Source organism: Morone saxatilis, unplaced genomic scaffold, assembly GCF_004916995.1.
Source record: "Morone saxatilis isolate NCDOM2014 unplaced genomic scaffold, NCSU_SB_2.0 Contig20, whole genome shotgun sequence".
Classification (NCBI taxonomy): Eukaryota; Metazoa; Chordata; class Actinopteri; family Moronidae; genus Morone; species Morone saxatilis.
Window position 1 is genome coordinate 19,636,487 of NW_023339763.1, and position 11,522 is coordinate 19,648,008.

The 11,522-nt window shown below is 42.2% G+C and overlaps 3 protein-coding genes across 6 annotated transcripts in view; 2 read left to right on the forward strand and 1 right to left on the reverse strand.

Moving 5' to 3' along the window:
- emc6 (ER membrane protein complex subunit 6) overlaps nt 1–706 on the reverse strand; it is a 2,055-nt gene extending 1,349 nt beyond the window's left edge. For both annotated transcript variants that reach the window (XM_035666395.1, XM_035666394.1), the window contains exon 1: nt 539–706. The gene's annotated coding sequence lies outside the window, so the exon portion shown is untranslated. The remainder of the gene's footprint in view (nt 1–538) is intronic.
- Nucleotides 707–1,252: 546 nt separating this feature from the next.
- On the forward strand, nt 1,253–6,854 carry shpk (sedoheptulokinase). Its single transcript, XM_035667288.1, has 7 exons — nt 1,253–1,454; nt 1,558–1,699; nt 2,711–2,885; nt 2,990–3,142; nt 3,874–4,049; nt 4,374–4,574; nt 5,021–6,854. Exons 1-7 carry the CDS (start codon nt 1,317–1,319, stop codon nt 5,413–5,415), a joined length of 1,380 nt encoding a protein of 459 aa, XP_035523181.1. The 5' UTR covers nt 1,253–1,316; the 3' UTR covers nt 5,416–6,854.
- A 283-nt stretch (nt 6,855–7,137) lies between these two features.
- The window catches only part of trpv1 (transient receptor potential cation channel, subfamily V, member 1), a 12,218-nt gene continuing 7,833 nt past the window's right edge, over nt 7,138–11,522 (forward strand). For 2 of the 3 annotated variants that reach the window (XM_035666796.1, XM_035666798.1), the window contains exons 1-6: nt 7,138–7,269; nt 7,616–7,772; nt 9,557–9,787; nt 9,969–10,126; nt 10,209–10,361; nt 10,467–10,604. In XM_035666796.1, the coding sequence (XP_035522689.1) occupies nt 9,579–9,787; nt 9,969–10,126; nt 10,209–10,361; nt 10,467–10,604 (658 nt within the window). In that variant the 5' untranslated portion in view covers nt 7,138–7,269; nt 7,616–7,772; nt 9,557–9,578. The remainder of the gene's footprint in view (nt 7,270–7,615; nt 7,773–9,556; nt 9,788–9,968; nt 10,127–10,208; nt 10,362–10,466; nt 10,605–11,522) is intronic. The other variant, XM_035666797.1, reaches the window with a different exon arrangement.

The window sequence follows — 11,522 nt, forward strand, 5'->3', positions numbered from 1 at the left end:
AAAGTGTGGACTCGGTGCTTTGTCCACTTGTTGGTGTTTATGTGCCGGTGTCTGTCACCAGGATCGGGGCTTTTTCTGTGTGTTTCGCAGCTAATTTGCTTCATTGTGGGTAAGCTAACGTCGACAAGGCTGCCGACAGATCGTCTTTTTCGTCTTTGTCCAGTCTGCATTAGCGTGCATGCCAATGTACCCGCGGACCTCTGTCGGTTTCTGTGTGTTAACCTTGACGTACTGACACCTGTACTGACACCTGTACTGACACCTGTACTGACCCCTGTACAGCCGGGTCACAGCTGTGACCGCGAAGTGTTTTTAGGGTACATCGCTCCTGTGACAGACACCGGCACATAAACACCAACAAGTGGACAAAGGCGAGCCAACTTTAGTCAGTAAAGTAATGGATGAACTGAAGGCACAGTGTATGAACCTGGAGAGTTTAACTGCACATTAAACCGTCCAGTTGTAACATTGTGTGTGGCTAACAGAATAGCATTAATAGCTAGCTCCGCTCGCTGACGGTAACGGAGGAGATTCTCACCGGATATCAACGTAGAGACTGTCGGCTCCTCGCAGCGGCTCCACAGACTCGAGTACCGGACGAGGTTAAAGGGATGTTAACACATACGGCACAGGGACAGCGCATTCATTCTCGTTTGGATGACACTCCTAGACAAGAGTCGGCCATGCTCCTCCGCAGTGCATTGTGGGAACAGCGTAATCGTCAAACCCTAGGCGACGTTGTGGTGCGTTCTGAGAACATGAAAGAGTAGGAAACTCCAAACTCACAACAGGGAAAACGGCCCTCACGATGAACGTGTCCCCCCACGGAGGCACCACATTTCAAAATACATGTAAAAGTCCCCAAAAGGAAATATTTTGTTTCTTTGTGGCTTTAATAGTATTACGGTGGCCGCCCGATGTTCTTCCACTCTGGTTTGAAACATTGCTGTGTTCATTGCTTTTATGTTAAGCATCATAATCTGTGCATGTATGGTGGGTGAGCTGGTTGATAAGTTAGATTTAGAAAGATTAGCTTTCTGTTATTTACTGAAGTGTCTATGCCTCTCGAAATCAAGAATCTTGAGCGACATTCAGATTTCAGCAAAGCAGCAAGAATTTCATGGTATGACATTCAGAGGTGAAAATAAAACTTGATAAGCTGAGTTCTCTCCATTATATGACAGCTGTGTGCATCTGAAGCCGTTAGAGATGAATTTATCCGTTTTCCTACTGTGACATGAAGGCAGCAGGGTTGCCTTTGCCCTGTCATGATGATGTATGGCTGAGAGGCGAAGTACACCGTGTCAGCAGGAGTAATGTCTACCTATATTCTGGGTATAGACGTGGGCACCACGTCGGTAAAGGCCGTTTTATTAGAAACCGGCTCCAGGTCGGTGGCTGCCACTCACACTGCGCCAACGACGTCAGATATCACCGACAGTGACGGGGTTAAGGTGAGTGCGCCCCCGTGCCACACAGCGTTACCCAGCAGCCCAGTGACCCCAGCACTGCTGCGGGCTCCCCTGGTTAACCTGGCTGTGTTTCCTCCACACGCAGGCGAAAGAGCAGGACCCGGGCCGGATCGTGGACGCTCTGAACCGGTGCGTCGGTCTGCTGCCCAGAGACGAACTGCAGCGGGTCAGCAGCATCGGGCTGTCCGGGCAGATGCACGGGGTTTTATTCTGGAAAGCACAGCGCTGTGAGACTCTTAACCTACCTGCATTTCACAACAAGTGTGGTTAAACATGTGAAACAACGGATGTGAGACAGGAGCTGTCTGAGCAGCAAATAAACGGATTTCTTCTCTTATTGATTCATTTAAAGTGTAAAAGAAACCAGAGAGGAAACAGCAAGAGATAGCACAGATTGACTTTTTTTAAAACAAGTTGGTCTGATGGTCATGGCCCCCAAATGTAGATACAGTGCAAAACTCTTACAATTCTTACAATTGGTTTTGTTTTCAGGCTATGAATCGATTAATAAATAAAACAACCACATTGTTGAGGAAGTAAGTGATCTGCTCATCAAGTAGACGGTGCGGCCAGCAGTGTTTCCAGCATGTTGACATATTGCTTTTACATTTTACAATTTATGAACTCACATAATGTAGATTAAAATTACACACACACACACACACACACACATATATATATATATATCAGGAATTATTATGTGTGATAATCAAAGAAAAAGGATATCCCCAATTTCCTATTGTATGTACTTTCTTATTTCACAGGTCAGTTAATGTAATACGTGTTATTAGTGGGACTCTTAACAATCCACTCTGTCTGTAGAGACTATCAGTGATTCACTGGACAGCAGTTCCTGTAATGTTTAAGCCGCCCACAGGCTTTAGAAAAACCTTCACTGGATCTGGAAGAAGCCTTTCAAGAAGAGAGTTGCAATGAATTACATATTTATCCATTCTGCAGTTCTGATGACCTTTTAAGATTCTTTTAAAAAATGGATCAAGAGGCTTGGCATACACAGGTACAATGAAAGCATGAGATTTTCTGCTAACAACTCCCTCTTTTAAACTGAAACTTAGTTGGTCCATTGTACCTCTTTCATAAATATGTTGCCCTCTGCCGGTTGCATCCAAAAGTTTGTATGAAAATAGATTTGCAACCATAGAAAACCTCTAACCCTAATTTGGTATTCCAAAAAAAACAAAAAAAAAACATATCTCTGTATCTCTTACTCCTCGCAGGTTGTGATTGGTCCAACGGGGACTTCTTCACAGTCAGAGAGACCAGTCAGCTGATCACCTGGCAGGATGGGCGCTGCAGCAGTGACTTCCTGTCGTCTCTTCCAAAACCAGACTCACATCTCAGCGTAGCCACCGGGTTTGGCTGTGCAACAATCTTCTGGTACATGAGACACAGGTCAGCACAAATTAAAAACAAAACAAAAAAGCACGTAGAACCTACTGCACCGCTTGGTTTTGTGATGCAAAAGTGAACCCTGAAGATGTGTGGTTTCACCGCAGGCCCGAGTTCCTTAAGGACTTCACAGTCGCAGGCACCATCCAGGACTATGTGGTGTCCATGCTGTGTGGGTTGGACGGGTGTGTGATGACGCCTCAGAATGCAGCCAGCTGGGGCTTCTTCAACACTTCCTCCAACCAGTGGAATATAGACATGTATGTAAAGCACTTCCTGTTTTCATAACGTCTCATTTCTGTGCTGAAGTTGACAGAGAATTTATTTAAAGGGGAACTTGGCAACTTTTTCAGCTTAATAAACCCGTTTAGAAATCATTTGGATGGTTAAATCGCCTGTTCCGGTGAAAATGGTGACCCCCCCCACCCGCCCTCTGGCGACCCCAGGCGGAAAAAACACCTTGCAACTTTGGGACTACCGTCCCGGGTAAATTGGAAATAGAAACATATATCGGAGAAGCGAGAACGAGCGAGAAACGACGAACGCCTTTACGGCAATTCCACATAAACCGCACACGCCGCCCTCAATAACGGTTAGTGTTATAATGTATTACCCACCTCGGTAAGATATTGCTCCACACGAAAAAGTTGCCCCGCGCGAAAAAAAAAGGCACATCAGCAGGCGGTAGAAAGGGGGAGGGGGGTGCCGCAAGTGAGTTGTTTTACGACGTGCTGGTGAAATACACGTCCCAGAGCTGTGAGGGGGAGCCTCGTTGAGAAAACATGCGATGACAAAAATGAAAACCAGCGAAGAAATGGCTAGAGTTGCCAAGTTCCCCTTTAAAGTACTAAATGCATGAAAATGTTTTATAGCTTGTGCATGATTGTTGTTCGACTGCTAACACTTTGTACAGTTCCTTACAAACTTACAGTGTCAGAGTTGTTTTGTGTAACCTATATAACCTAAGTCACTCTGTGTGTGCATGCACCAGTCTGAAGGGGGCCGGCTTCCCTTTGCACCTGCTTCCTCAGTGTGTGCCATCTGGTGGCTTGGCGGGACAGACGTGCTCTGACTGGCATGGTATCCCTGCTGGTACGCCAGTAGGGGCCGCCCTTGGAGACTTCCAGTGCTCTGTCTACTCCTGCATGAGTGCGCGGACAGATGGAGGTGAAACAGGAAGTCCAATCATCTCTCTGAGGCCAGGGTCAGACTTAATGCAGTGAATGCAGTACTCTTTGCCAGTCCATGAACTTCAGATGATTGCATCTGTTACAGCAGTACCATGACACATTGCATCCATTTGTTTTTGTCCGCTATTGCTTTAAAGATACAATAAAGAAAGTATACAGCAATAAATCCCCATGTACCAGAAAACAAATGCATTATGCATCAAGTGTAATCCTGCCTGCAATCTCTTGAATATCATGTTTGATGCTGTTAGTTTGTACTGTAAGCCCTAAATGACTGTTTGTATCTCTCCTGAATTTACAGTTCTTAACATAAGCACCTCAGCCCAGCTGACCTTCGCCATGCCACCTGATTTCAAACCTCCAGAGTCTCCTCAGCCGGACTCCTCCATCTCCTACTTCCCCTACTTTGAAGACTCGTACTTGGCGGTGGCGGCTTCACTCAACGGAGGGAACGTACTGGCCACTTTTGTGGAGATGCTCACTGCCTGGATGAAAGAGCTCGGTATGTATTTTTAGTTCAAAGGGTAGCAGTGTTGGGTCTGTTGGCTGATCAGGCCAACACTTTGGTGCAGACATCATACCTGTTAAACACCAACATGTCGGGGCACCCTGGTAGTTCACCTGGTAGAGCCTGGCGGCCCATGTACTAAGGTTTGCCTACACGTCTAGCCTGCTGGTCCCTTTGCTTGCTGTGCCTTCTTCTTTGTCCCCTTTCCTGACAGTATGCCCCCCCCCCCCCCCCCCCCCCGAATAAACATTAGCGTTTAAGCAGCACTGTGTCTAAGTATAGCCTCATAGAGCTGCTAATATGGCTGTAGACTCTTAGTCTTGTCCAAGCTCTTATACAGGAAACAAATCCACTTAAGAACGGCTGAATCGGCCTAGTTAACCGCATACACTAAATGCTTGATTATTGCCATTAAATGTTTCATCCTCTTTCCTATACAGATGTGGAGCTGACTGATTCATGCTTATATGAGAAACTGATTCATTGCGCCCTGAATCAGGAAACGAGTGACCTGAGGGTGAGTCCTACCATCCTGGGAGAGAGACACAACCCTCTTTGCCTGGGTCAGGTGACCAACATCTCCACTACCAATCACTCTCTGGGTCATTTGACCAGAGCACTGTGCCGCGGAGTCTTAGACAACATCACCTCCATGATGCCTGCTGTGCGTCTGCAGCAGGCGGGGGTCAGCAGGATTGTGGCCAGTGGGAGCGCCATCGCCCGCAACGAGGTGCTAAGGCAGGAAGTGGAGAAGGCGTTTCCCCAGCCGGTGGTATACGGACAAAACGCAGATTCTGCCGTCGGCGTGGCCATGGTCCTCTGTGACCTACGTTGAACGAGATCCACAGGCGAATCCCTGTCTGTTTACGTGATTAACTGATAATTTTGCACTATTCTGAGTGCCTTATGGAATGGCATCACTTTGTTTTAATGAGGCAAATTCTATAAGATATTTTGCTCTGTAAAACCAAAAACTCACTATGTGCCGTCTTGCCAAGAAAAGATCTACTGTTGAGAGAGATCATTTTTCTCACTGACAGCAGCCTCATTTCAGCAGCAACTAAAAAGGGCTGTAAAAGACTTCAGCACCCCACATGTATGCAAGAAGGTTCTTTCTGACTTTGGCATTTCCATCTCAACTCTCTCCTTTTCATGTCAAATTCAGCTTAAGGGTTTGAATCCACAGACTGAGACCATGCTGTGTGTGTGAGTGTGTCTGATGTGTTTCACAAAGCAAGTTTAACTTAGTCTGGCTCTCTTTGGTTTAGCTTGCATTACTGAGCCTAACATCTGTGATCCTGGATCACCAGTATCATGATGCTGGTTATCATATACGAGTGTGTTCATGTGAAAGAGGCTGAATGATGACTCCACTGACCTGTGTAAATGTTTTGATCAGATCCACTGAAGTTAACCTACTCCGGAGCAGGTTAGCTGTGCAGCGTATGATGATCTGCCTCATTTTACAGTGAACCAGCGTCACAATACCAGAAATCCAGAGATAAACCCAAAGATAGCCGGCTAATACTGTACACTAACTTCACTTTGTGACACAGGCCCCCAGATCAGAACATTTATCCGAGGAATGGTTTAGTGAATATGTGCTCATTGGCTGTCCCTGTTCAGTTTGTCCCAGCAGATCCTTAGATCCAAACATTATGATTATGTTATGCTTTCATTTTATTACATCAAGTGAAATGTTCTTTTTGTTTGCTATTGAGGTCTAACTTAGATTGTTGACTACTACGTACTGCTTTTTCTTTGCCTTCTCTTGATTTTAAGCCTTGATCTTCTATTCTGAATTTCTGCTACTCACATTATTGTTTGTCTTTAATGTTAATTTTGCTTTTCATACATACAACCTTTTTTTTAAGATGATCTTACTTTTATCAGTCATTGCAGAATTTGTCTTGCCTCTGCTGCTGCTTTTTTTAATGATTGAATGTTTGTTTCATGATCCAGTTTAGTAAGAAAAGGAGATCAAAGTGACAATAAATGATAGAAGCATCAGATGAGGGTCGATGCAGATTTTGGCAAACCAGCATTTCACCTGGAATATTTCTAACAGCAACACTTGATGGCTTTATCATTTCTATAATAAGGAATGAATACAGTGATATTTCTACAAGTAAATGCAGTTGTGACATCAGTGTTATTAGTGTTGTCAGTCATTCATTACGTCAGATTCACTGTTTTTTTTTTTAAATGACTACAGTTATATGCACACCTGATGTAATGTGATAATAGTACAAATAAAGCAGTGTTAATAATTAATTCTCTAAGATCTTTCATTTTTTTAGTACCGAACTGTATAATATCAAAGATAAAGTTTTAGTTGGTCTGGTGCCTATTTGGGTGACATGTTAAATACTTGAACCATCTCACAATGCGAAGTACGGCTTGCCATGTTTAACTGTGGAAAAAAAGGAAGTGGTCTTAAGAAAGAAAGCGTCACATGAACACAGACCTACTGTACAGCCTGCACTGCTAGGCAGACGTTTTGAAACCACACACTCAGTCACAGGACCATAGCTACACAGAAAACACATGCACATAAGTGAAACTACGAAGAGCCAGATAAGACATACACAGGAAACACAGTGGCAGCGACTATAAAAAGGGAGGCTCCCTTCATTTTTTTTATTCACCACAAGTCACAGAAACACCCGAAAAGTAGCATTTTACAGGGGTAAGTTACTCATTTATGTTGTGTTATTATCAGAGAGACACGAGGGCTTATTTCTAAGGTGCCACTGATATTTGCTTGATGGGATAATTTAGAATAGATCAATTTAATGTTCTTAATGCTGTATGGAAAAGGCTGCTCTGTGGCTCTTTCTCTAATTAGAATCAGATACGTGTTCATGTTGGATAACATACTGGTACTCAGTGCAGTGCATACCTCTGGATTCCTTTGTGGTATTTTTTACTGTCTTGCCTTGAGTAGCGATGGTCAGTAGAGCATCCTTTTAAGCACTCATGGATCCATTAATGTGCATTGATATCCTCTAGGGCGTGTCACTTTATCTCCCTAGCTTGTTCCTGGTAATCTCCCCACTGTTAACGTTTACATCTAAGGAGGCAGCAGAACAAGTACTCTGCAGGACACTCCACTTTGTTGTTTTGTTTTTGACCTGAAGTCAGATTTCTTTAAAGCAAGAAGACGATCTGGAACAGGAAGACGTCCTTCTGGTGAGTCAAATGATATTTTATGGTTTTGTTTAAATCATTGATTGTTTGTGGTCTTGAAGGATGTTGTCACATCTGTAGTATCGTAAACAGGAATCCCCTCTGTTTCTTTGTTTTTTTACATTCTCAAAACAATCACAACTCATTGTGTACATATATTTTGTACATTTATCATTTATTTCTTATTTCATGAGATTTAATGAGGGTATGGAAAATAACTGTATGGGAGAAGGGAACAGATTTGTCCCCACTGACATGCCTCTCTTAACCTTTATTAATAATTCTACATGTGTAACTGGAGTATCGTACCAAAAACAGGTCATGAATCAATAAGTCAATAAAGAACACAGCAGGACATAATTTCCAGGCATGGAAGAGGGTGCTTCTGTACACACAATTGAACAACAAACAGGGTTTAAAGAACTATTCTTCCAGTTTTGTCAATTTCATCATTTAGATCTAGTACAATTAAACAATTGTTAATAAATCATGTTTCATTGCAACATGTACTTAAAAAAACAAAGATATGCATACTTTTCCAAACCTTTCTGTGCTATATATATCCTTCTTGTGATCATCACAGTCACGGAGCTATAAGTCACTAATTCCCCATTTTGTGACAGAAAAGGGGAACAAGCAGCCACCAAAAAATTACGTTCCCATAATCCTTAAGATCTTCCTTTAGATGAAAATATATATATATCATATATAATTTCACCGTGATCAGCTGAACTTTGCAAGAATATTTTCCTTTTATTTACTCGCTGATTCTGTTTCTGTAAAACCCGTAGTGTAAATTATTTGATTATTCTGCAAAGAAGTGGCAACCAGACTGGGCACTATGTGTACTGCTGTCATGGAAATCTTCTTCTAAATACACTCCTTTGTTAGTCACTGGATGGTGAAACATCACATGTTTGAAAATATGCATGTGTCCTTAAAGGCTAGTGAGGTGATCCCCTGTAGTAAACATATTTCAGACCCAGCTAATATAAATATATGGTAGCTCATGTTAAAGCACACTACACACAGTGTCCTGCATTGTTTACGGCAGTGGCCCTCAACCTTTTTTGGCTTCTGATCCATCAAAACAAAGCAGTGTGTGTGACCCATTGACACAGTTGTGAGTGTATTTTTCTTGCTCACATGGTTAATCATCATCCTTTGAATGGCTCCTAACCCCCAAGCTGGAAACCACTGGTATACACAGGGCTGTAAATATAGGCAATGCGGTTGCACTGTGGCCCGTAGAGGGAGCAGGTCCTCCAACAATGTGCCAGGCCCTTGTGAGTGATTCAGATCGCCACGGTGGAAATACACCTATTTTCAAAGAAGAACTCATATATGCCCTTGAAAAGTTAAACCCAGCTCCATGATGGTTTTCTTTTCTTTTTTAAAATAGTCAATAGCAATTTATGACAAAATGATGCATATTCCACATAAACTATAAAAATTGATTTGATTAAATTAATAATTTAATTAATAAATACTTTTTTTGTATATTTGTAAAGTACAGATATGCAGTGATTAGTGGATAATATGTAGGTTGATGTCAAGTCCCTAGGGCCCTAAAAATAGCCTGCACTGGGGCCTATCATAACTACCTTACACCACTGGTATACAGAAAGTGAAGCTTTCTACTAATTTGATTGGCTCATGTGGAAATCTGCAATAGAGAATTTGTTGAAGCAAACTACCTCATCACGTACTTCCTCTGTCTAATCAGCTTCCCAGGATCTGTTGCTTGTTGTCTGAATGATGTGCACTTGCACTGTGTTTCTATGCAGACTGCTGGAACAAGAGGTGAAGATGGACAAGTCTGAGATGTTTGGCTTCTCTCTGGAGTCAGACAACAGGACGGAGGAGGAGAAATCACGGCAGAAAACCGCAAAGAAGGATGGACTAGTTTCTGCCCTGCGTTTGGGCAAGGGGGCACCCAGTGCTCCCATGGACACTGATTACCAGGAGGAAATAAAGGAGGCCACATCTCCAATCAGATTCAATCTCAACTTTGACAAGTGAGCCTCTCAATGCAAAGATAAAGTGATCCCTCCCTTTTTATAACACTATTATACCATGGGTGCTGTGTATTATCAAGCCCCACAGTGTTGATTAATGTGGAGCGTGAAGCTTCTTGGTCTTTTGACCCACATGAATCTTTTGTAACCCTGTTGTCTGTATAACATTTGCTGTTTGTAGACAGATTCGAGGTGACGGGGGGAACAGCAGCAAGAGAGACAGCAAGACATTTAACATCGATAGGTTGTTTGAAGCAGTGGCCAGCAGGGACGTTGGAAAGCTGGACGGCCTGCATCAGTACCTGCACCAGAACATGATGAAACTCTCAGACACTTTGTGTGAGTGTAATCCCATAATGCATCAGCTGCACCAAGCAGTAACCTGTGTGTTAACTCCCTGAATATGTGGTTACATCCGCAGATCAGTCCAATGGTAAAAACGCCCTGATGAAGGCTCTGCTGCACCTCAAAGATGGCGAGAACAAGACGGTGAAACTATTAATTGACATTTCAGAGAAGATGGGTGACATTAAAAAGTTTGTGAATTCAGCCTACACCAACAGCTACTACAAAGGTAAACGAGGCAGAAATGCTGTGAGAAAAAAAACACATTTTGTCTTTCATCAGACAAAGAAATGTGACTGCCTGTCTGATATGTACTCATGTATGACTCTTGTAGGACAGACAGCTCTCCATATAGCCATTGAGAGGAGGAGTCTTCCCTATGTGAAGCTGCTGGTCAGTAAAGGAGCAATCGTTCATGCCAAAGCCTGTGGAACATTCTTCCAGCCACATGACGGCCCCAACTTCTACTTTGGTGAGTCCATGCTCCTAATCATCTGCTAACAAGATAAATCACACATTACCACTTTATGTGATACGTTGGAGCAGTTCTCTGTGTGTCTTTATAACTGGCTGAAGTCAGGATTCTTCTTTTTAACACTGTGGACACACCAATGGAGGTATAAAGCATTATGAATGTGAACAAATAATACATTATGTTCACCACAGGTAATATATTATAATATAAATTGTCATAGATGATTATAAACATTTATAAAAAGTTTTACAAAACCTTATAAACACATTAAAATGTCCTTTGAGTGTGCTTATAATGCAATATAGATGTGACCTTCATAGAAAATGTTACAGAGCATCTACAATACATTTGAATTATATCTAGGTGGTAATTTTCTCAAATTGCATTTCATTATTTTCCTGTCAAATTATGACATTTTACTCAATGTTTATTTAAGACAAAAAAGAAAGACTGTACAGCACTACTGAATCAGCACTGTGACTATTGCAGGGCCATAACCAAGGTGAGTTTTTGGAGACCAACTTTAGACTCTGCCAAGTTATCTAAATAACTCAGCAGATCTTCCTCAAGGACATGACCCTATAGAGCATATAAACTGACGACCCCTGACATATTTTATGGATATTACACATTATAGTCAATAATAACAGTACAGAACAACTGATAAACGTTACAATTAATGTAATAACTGCAGGAAGTTTATATAAATCATTTTGAGTAATTTTGAGATGATTATTTCTTGTGAATACTGATCAGAGATGAGTTATACTGATAATTTTAGGGAACCACTCTGTATTGTTTATTTAATTTCATTTTTTAACAATCAAACATAATAGGATTCTTTTTGTGACAAATTCAGTGGGTTTTTTTTTGGTTGTTTTAAATGCGTATTTTTCTAATGCAGGACGAGTCTGT

Bases quoted from the DNA above. Each gene is read 5' to 3' on its own strand.
- shpk (XM_035667288.1), top strand. From the start codon at position 1,317: ATGTCTACCTATATTCTGGGTATAGACGTGGGCACCACGTCGGTAAAG. The intron at 1,455-1,557 runs GTGAGTGCGCCC...CTCCACACGCAG, and splicing joins CCGACAGTGACGGGGTTAAG to GCGAAAGAGCAGGACCCGGG. The intron at 3,143-3,873 runs GTATGTAAAGCA...TGCATGCACCAG, and splicing joins AACCAGTGGAATATAGACAT to TCTGAAGGGGGCCGGCTTCC.